Source organism: Hyposmocoma kahamanoa, unplaced genomic scaffold (genome assembly GCF_003589595.1).
Source record: "Hyposmocoma kahamanoa isolate Upper Pololo Valley unplaced genomic scaffold, ASM358959v1 84, whole genome shotgun sequence".
Lineage (NCBI taxonomy): Eukaryota > Metazoa > Arthropoda > Insecta > Lepidoptera > Cosmopterigidae > Hyposmocoma > Hyposmocoma kahamanoa.
In genome coordinates, this window is record NW_020654229.1 from 6,782,791 (window position 1) to 6,791,705 (window position 8,915).

An 8,915-nucleotide genomic window follows, 5' to 3' on the forward strand; every position below is an offset into this window, starting at 1 on the left:
ACTGACGTTAGAAGTTAAAATTGTAAAATAATTATTTGACAGTAAATAACGGTTCATAACTTTTCCGATTCAGTACTAAACAATATTCGGTTACGGTTTTTGTGGATACAATTATTATAAAAAAATAAAATACGTGAATAATGTTTTGTCAGAATTGCAAGGAAAAATCTGAGTAAAAAATCATTATATATTTCCGTTTTACCTAAAATGTCGATAATTACAATAATATTTTTAAGCAAAATTTACCGATAAGAAAACCGATCAATCACTACGCTTCAAAGTACAGCATAATCAACAAAAATTTGAAAAATATTGTTTTGGCGGGAATGGGTCTAGATTCACTGTTGCTCCTTTTTTTAAAGTCAAATGATATCGTCTTAATTTACAATCAATAATTAATACATTTAAAAGATTTTTAATTAAAAATTGTGAGATTTATAGCAGAATCCATTTAAAAACTAAAAATGTAATGTAATCCGAAGTGATCTGTATACTGAATTTTACTACACCACCTCTATAAGTCGTTATTTTTACCGTTATCAATCGTTTTTCCCTCGTCAATCGGTGTAAAATCTGGAAACATCACTATTTATTTAGTCGAAATCGGAATGTTTTTTTAGTTTGTTTTGTTTTTTGACGAAATACTTGTTGCAAAAATAGTTACTATTTATTATTTGTTGTAAAACATAGAAGAAAGCTTAAAGAATGGAAGCCAAATTAAGATATTGCCAAGCTTGCTTATGTAGTGAGCGCAATCTGTATCCCGTAGCTAAAATGTATACGATTTTTCAAGAAATTTCTTTAGGAGAGGTTAGAAAATCTATTTTTGAATTTTTTTGTAATACACACAGTGCCTGTAACAAAATACAATACGTATGTTTAAAATAGGCGCCTTGACGTCGAGTTGCGGACATCAGCCCGTTACACCAAATACCAGTACGTATGTTTAACTCAAAAATATTAAATTTACTGTTTGGATATCAGATGAAATCTTCACAAGGCGGTATTTGCTGGGAATGCAGAAAGATACTTGTAAAGTTTACAAGATTCAAAGCTCAAGTTCAAACTGCACAGAAAGCACTGACTATGATTGATACTGAGGTAAAACAACAATATAATTTATATATAAAATAATTATGGGTTGTTACTCCTAACAACACAACTGTGCATCGAGTATTTAACCAGAAATAGAGACGAAATAAATTCCATCCATCCCTTGCAACTCATCAGGTAAATGGGCCTTATATCACTTTTCAAATATCAACTCTCGTTTGCACTGAAATCACAAGGTCGAACGCTGAAATACTACAGCGCCAACTGACCTTTTTTTGACGGGGGGAAATCCAGGGAGACTCCGGGGCTATGTGGGGTACTCTTACCCCTGACTGGGTGGCCTGCCCCCCAGGATTACCTCTCGCCAGTTTAGTCGGCGCCGTGGGATCGGTGAACATTCACCACGACACCAACAACTGACCTGTGTATAAGTCTCCGTATATTCCAAAAATATTCTGCATTTATTGTAATAAAGATGTCTACCTATGGGGGTCTGTTCTATTCGGTGGTGTGATTACAAAACAAACAGAATCACATTTCATTAGTAATTTAATATTAAATATGTAATTTTTCAATTTTCGGCCATTATAGCAAAGCTCAAGTTAAACTGGTCAATTTGAAGTGAAACAATTGACGACACCCATCAATTGCTTAGAATGCTGGCTGGCCAATCGGAGCACTGTAATGATTTGGCAGGATAGTTTTCAAACAAATTAAATGACATTTTGTCTCTATTTCTGGTTATATACTCAATGCAACTATGCCAATGCTGACCTCCATCATTCTCCCACTTTTTTACCATACTCTTTGGTTCCTGGCCTCTAATTTTTTCAATTTTGACTCATTCTCGAATTTCCTTTTCTTTGACTATTCTTATGTTTGTTTCATTCGTCGTCACTCTCATCATAATTCTTGAAACGAGAAGACATGCCCCTGCTCAAATCACCTGCAATTTCTTTCTTGTTTAACTTCATATTCTTAAATCATGCTATTAAAGTGGTATAGTGATATTGGCCCTTGTGGTGTGTATTGTGTTATTTAGTTTTATAGGGAGTGTTTTATAATAATTGTACCTTTTTATTATCATTTTATTATTTGTTACAGCTTCCTATTTCCTCTTTTACTATCTCTTACGCTCCAGGCTAAACACACCATAACGTGTAACATGTGTTGTAACAATATAACTGTCCATCATTATGGCTATAGCAAAAGTGTATAGCACACACCTGCAATATAGGGTTTCCCTAGTGCGGGGCTATGCGTATATGCGTGTGTGCGTGTGCGTGTGCGTGTGTGATAATACACATTTTAAAAGATAAATAAAGAAATTCTTGGAAATTTTCTGTACTTCGAAAATCTATGGCGAGTACCAGAACAATGGATTTACCTCCAGGACCAAAAATGAGCAAGCGCCCGGGTTTTAACCCGGCGCTTTGTTAACGCCTGATTTTTATCGTATTAATACCCATTAGCACCAAAAGCGAAGGCAAAAACTATTTAAAACTAAATATTCGTAAATCGAATTTTATTCAAACGTAATAATATTACTTATGTTCATTCCTTGCTTATACAGGTGTCCCACGGCTATGCCACATGGAGGGAAAATAACTTAAATACCATTGATAGAACATTTTACTGAAAGAAGACTTCATTTTGATTTTAAAAACAATTCGAACTGCATTCAAAGATTTTTAAATAATCGCTTCTCTGAACCGGGAATCGCCCCGCAAAATGTGAAAAAAAAACCACCTGTAATTTTATTATACTGATCGAAAGACTTAATCATAAGGATTGTTTTCTTATAAATAACATAACATCGTAAATAAAAGGAAGACTACGAAATTTCACTTTAATTTGAAATTTTGTTCAGGAAAATGGACAACTTTTTCTCTGACTATGCTGCGCTCATAACAACATTCATTATCATTTCAAAGTATTACTAATAGTACAAACTTGAGAAATACATATCATGTCCCTATTATAAGTGCATGATAAAATAATAAGGAAATTCACAAAGAAGTTCACAATCACAAAGCGGCTGGCTGATTATAAAATAATAATTTGAAAATGTGTTCCATTTTCAAACGTCTAATATTATTCTTTTGTTTTTTTTTAGTGAATTTCTTTTTCGATTTCTTGCATTGCAATTGTTGTGTGAATTTACTTACCATGGCGTATCAACATAATTTGGATTTAATGGAAGCATACTATATGAACCACAAAAACATATCACTAGCTTTGCAGTGGTACCGCGAACAGCATCCCGATAGAGAAACACCATCTCGATTTATTTTGAAGAGGTTGATGGATAATTTGAAAAAATTAGGACGATTTCATCGTCGCGTACCGCAGCCACAGCACCAAATGATAAACGTTAACAATGATGAATTCGACATTTTGATTTACTTTAAGGCGAACCCGAAGAATTCAGTGAAGGTGAAGAAGAAATTGGAATTTCAAAAAGCAATATACGCCGCATATTGAAAAAATACAAATTCAAGAAATCAAGTTATGTTGAAGGGCGATTACTTCAAAAATTACGCCCGGGTGATGCCGAAAGACGACTTATTTTCTGCCACCAAATCGAGAGGCTCATTTGTCAGAATCAAAATTTCCTGACTAACATTATTTGGTCAGACAAGTCAAACTTCAGTAACAATGGTATGTACAACCGGCGTAATAATCGTATTTGGTCCAGACAGAATCCCTTACGAATCCGCGAGACTAATGATTAAGTGCGTTTTTCATTCAACTGTTGGTGTGGGATTGTGAAAAACCGGGTTCTCTTAACACATTTTTACGAAGGGCATCTGAACACTGAAAAATATTTAGAAACACTTGAGATTTTAAGGAGCGAGATTAATAATCTTCCCGATGCAGAACGACGAAGTCTCATTCTTCAGCAAGATGGGGCTCCGGCTCATAATAGTCGGAGAACAGCGGACTTTCTTAATGAACATTTTCCTTCCTGGATCGGTACTCATGAACAAATTAAATGGCCTCCGAGATCCCCGGATCTAACCCCGTTAGATTTTTTTTTATGGGGATATGTAAAAGATTTAGTTTACAGGAACCGGTATGAGAGTGTGCAGGACTTACAAACTGAACTTAGACGTATTATTTTAAACATTCACCATGAAAAGATAAATAAATCAACAGGAAGCGAAATTATGAAAAGAGTGAGAATTTGTATACTACACAATGGGAGACATTTTGAACATTTTATAACTTAAATTGATTGATTGTAAGTTGCAATTAAGTGTACCTATTTATTTTAATTAAATTTCAATTTCATGGTCTTCCTTTTGTTTAAGATGTTATGTTATTTAGAAGAAAACAATTCTTATGTCTTATGTATTATCAGTATAACAAAATTACAGGTGGTTTTTCTTTTTCACATTTTGCGGGTTCGATTCCCGGTTCAGACAAGCGATTATTTAAAAATCTTTGAATGCAGTTCGAATTGTTTTTTAAATCAAAATGAAGTCTTCTTTTAGTAAAATGTTCTATCAATGGTATTTAAGGTGCTTTCCCTCCATGTGGCATAAGCCTTGGGACACCCTGTATATGTATTTCAACTTTCTTTTGAATTAATTCGCTTGAAAATCGCATTGAATTAATCTATACAAAAACTCGTTAACCTGTACACTTAATCTTAATCGTAACACTGAATCGTAATGTGCAATTCAGACGTGTCGGTCGATCATTTTTGATAACCCGGGTCGATCATGACCCATGCGTACTGTGATCAGGTCAAATGATTCGATCATATGTTTGATATTTTAGCGGGTCACCCGTCCCTCATGATACTTCCATATGGCGTTTAAAAGTGTCACATTATACAATTAGCTTTTATTCTTTCCTGCTGATGGGTAATGTGTCTATGCGTCATTGATAAACCACACTTAGCTTTTACTTAACACTAAAATTTCCTTCTAAGAAAACTAACCGTCTTACAAAACAAAAATACATAACAAAAAACTTATTAGCGTTCAAAATTACTAATTTTTTATTCATTTAATATTTTAATAATAGCTAGTATACTCTTAAATAAACACAACATACCGAAAAACAGATTATGGGTCGAAACCAGAGGCGGCTCGTCCTAAGGAGCGCTAGTGCAGTGAACTCCCACTCCTATCCAACCCACCGAAAAAAAATTATTAATTATGCTTTCATATTATATTAGTAACTGAGGTATTTTTTTTATTAATGAATGACAAACTTAAAAAAAAAATTAGATTTTTATCTTTCTCTTTAATATAGTATAACATATTAAAGAGAAATATATATGTGTATACAACAAGAAGGCGAACCGTGTCATGAGTGGAGACTTCATGTGAGAGTGAACGAGACAATAATAATATTGTGAATTGTTCATGAATTGTTGAATAATTTGTAACATTATAATGATGAAGTCGAATATTGCGATCGGGTTATTTAGAAGCTAGTACCCGGGTTATTGGGTCACAGGTGCAGTTCGAATCACTTTGATTGGATCGATCACGATCGACACACTCCTAATGTGCATCACTGGTAGTAAGTGAGACTCCACACAGGATTGCACAGTGGGCATTGTGTGGAGTTGCCTCTTTTTCATCTAAAAAATATTTAGTATATAGATATTTTTAATAAATATGCAATTATACCAAACTCATCATCAACATTTTGGGCAGAAATGGGTTAAAACCGGCGCTTTGGGTAAAAACTAGCTTAAAACCAAGGCAGTTGATTGGGTTTTAATCCGCTTTCCAGAACATCCTGACCTGAAACAATTTAGAAAACTATTTGTTTAATTCTTTATTCCAGAGTATAGATCTAAAATGCCTTAGCAATCTCTCATATGTGACAATAACAAGTTTGCAAGAATATACATATTCCCAAGATCCGTTATACAATGAAAAGAAGGAAATGGAAGTAAAAGTGGAAACAGAAGATGTGAAGTACAGTGACGATGATTGTGAAGATAATGTTTTTATAGATGCGAAGCCTGTTGAAAATGTACAAGGTTTGTATTGTTATTTCGATTCGCGGGCCGAGAGAAATATTTGTATGGCCATTTACTTCTCTCGTGAGTTTGAGTGTAATTTGTGGTTGTCTATGTGTGTGTGCGCGTTATTATATTATTATACTATATTACATTTCAAGTGTGTTAGACCTATCCTTAGATAGTTCGAAATGTAGTTTACTCTTTGTGAGTTTTAGTAATATAGTTTAAATCACTTGACTAACACAATATGTTAATTTTTTATTAAATTGATATTCAGTTATTTTTTGTGAAATTACTCCACTAGTTTGTTATAATTATTATTATTATAGTATTAATAATTATAACACAATATAGTTTAAATTCCTTGACTAACACAATATGGATATTTGTCCGAAATAACGTCAATTATTTGTATTAATTAGATATCCTTATTAATTTTTGTCCTGTATTACAACCACAGTGCCACAACTAATCTATTCTATTATTTGTGGTCTGACGGAATAGATTTTCATATAGCCTCCAGCTGGTACATCACTGCCTCGTAAACCAAAAGTTTTATCAGACAAGGTGCCTATATTGTGCCAAAATAGTTTTATGATAAAACCAGATATACTGTGTAATTCCATGAAGGGCAATGTTTTCATAATATGATCAAATGACCTGACAATGGGGCGTTCTTATCTTCCTATACAAATTGATAAGAGCTAAAATTAATTGTCCCCAATTATTGAGGATGATTTCACTTAAGGTTGAAAGGGTTGTAACCCTCCCCAACTAGCCGTGTACAGGTTCACGGCAATGAAACGGGAAACTTCCGGTCCACAAAATTTATTAAAGAAGTAAAGTTAAAAGGGCCCTAAATGGGCCGAGTAACTGAATTACAGATATAGGTACGTGAAGGCTTGTAGACTTATGAATTATTACACATGATTTAGCTTATTTAATGATTATAAACGTAGTAAAGAACCAAAATTAGCGATTATACGCGATGGTATTTGAAACAGCTCCGACTGTTGTGGCGGTCGAGCAGAAAGTGACAATGATACGAAAACAAAATGAGAAAGTGAAGGAAGATGGAACAATTCAAATTTAAAATTTAAATACAAGTAAAATAAAAAATGATAAGATACAAACGGAGAGAGGCGATACAAAAAGATGAGATGACGGTGTCAGGAAGTCACACCGTCACAAGGTATCCTCAAGATACTCACGATATCAAGCTCCTCCACCCAGCTAGACATAGTACCGAATTGGGGCTTAACTTCCCGTTATCTAGACTATGCAGACTGTACAACATCTGCATTGAGTTTGCGGATATATTTGGTGCATCACTAACCTGTTATCAGGCAGTTGTACGGAACTTTCGTTTATGTGAGCTGAACTGTGGCAACTTCATGCTTTATTTGTAATGCAGTATAATTATAGTTCCACAAGTAATTTTTATTTATGTTTATTAACATCTTACTTTCTTCCTATTTGTAATGTTTATCATATCTTTCTATATTTAGTATTTAAAATATATATTGTACTACATGTTAAAAAGTGTGAATAACTGTATATATTATGTATATAAATAATTAACTGTGTTTGATTGTTGCATGTGGTGGCAACCTTTCATTGAGTCAACACTTTAGCATTAGGTACTCCATTTGAATTATAAAACCAAAATTGTATGAAGTGTATGACTTGGTTGTCCTAAATAAATAAAATAATAATAATACAATGTCAATGACTGTGATGATAAGTACTTGCGAAGATGGCCTGAGATTAGCTTTGCTCGTGGCTTACCATTGTAACACTAGGTAGGATTTCTATAGACGCTATCCTTAAGTGGACCAAACAAGGTTTATCAGTTAAAACATGTATTTCATTATTTTTAAGGTAAAATATAATAAATTTACAATTATAATATATTTTTTCTGCAGGAATATATGCAGAAATATTAGACACAAAGGCGAAAGACTCAGTATTAAATGTAAAAGTAAGAAAAACAGTGAAAAGAAAGAAAAAAAGTATGAAACTAGACAAAGGAGTTGATATTGAAGAAGATGTTATGAAGAAGTTTACAGCTGTAGTATTGACTGAGGAAGACATGGTCAAATATAGGTAATAGATTTAATAAGTAATATAATGCACACACTCACAGCCCCCATACTAGAGAAACGAAAACGAAAAGAAAGTGTGGTAAAAGATTTTTTCCGATTTCTGACATTTCGAGAACTCTTACCTCAGTTGGTCCCATAGAGACTATTGATCCTTACCAGAGACCTGATCGAGTGGCATAAAAAAATGTTTTGTAAAAATTGCCTTTTATCGTGCTGACTGTACCATTTTTTCAAAATCTGTGAATGCCAATCAAAATATCTTCAAAATTCATGGATAGTCTTCTAGAACCGTTTTCCTGTAACTACAACGATTAAGTTAGCTAGTCTTGCTGCTCCGTCCATTATATTTTTGCATTCAAATTACTTAATCTCTTTTTTTCTGATTACCTAATCCTCATGACTGAAAACCAGCGCCATAGGAAACTTTAGGCATATGCTGAGTCAGCTTCCTTTCACTGCTATGACAATCATGTTCTTTTAATTTTATGCTTAATTTGTATTGTTGTTACATCAGCGAATAAAGTGGTTATCTGTCTATCTAATAGATGCCACCAACTGGTTATTATTTCTAAATCTGCTTGTAAATTGGGAGTTCAGTGAAGTTGGACCCAAAAACCTAATTTCCGGGCTCAACATCTGACGGACAATCTTGGTGGCCCAGCTGTTTGCACTGAATGAGTAGGTTCCCGGCAGGAAATAAACTTTTCTAAATTGGTTCTGGTCTGGGAGTTCTGGGGCCTTACCATGAACTCTTATTACGATTTACT

The 8,915-nt window shown here is 33.8% G+C and overlaps 1 protein-coding gene across 1 annotated transcript; it reads left to right on the forward strand.

The window, feature by feature from the left end:
- The first annotated feature begins 651 nt into the window (after positions 1–651).
- On the forward strand, positions 652–8,153 carry LOC113234443. The gene is made up of 4 exons (XM_026469753.1): positions 652–810; positions 985–1,101; positions 5,863–6,061; positions 7,969–8,153. Exons 1-4 carry the CDS (start codon positions 706–708, stop codon positions 8,151–8,153), a joined length of 606 nt encoding a protein of 201 aa, XP_026325538.1. The 5' UTR covers positions 652–705.
- The last annotated feature ends 762 nt before the right edge of the window (positions 8,154–8,915 follow it).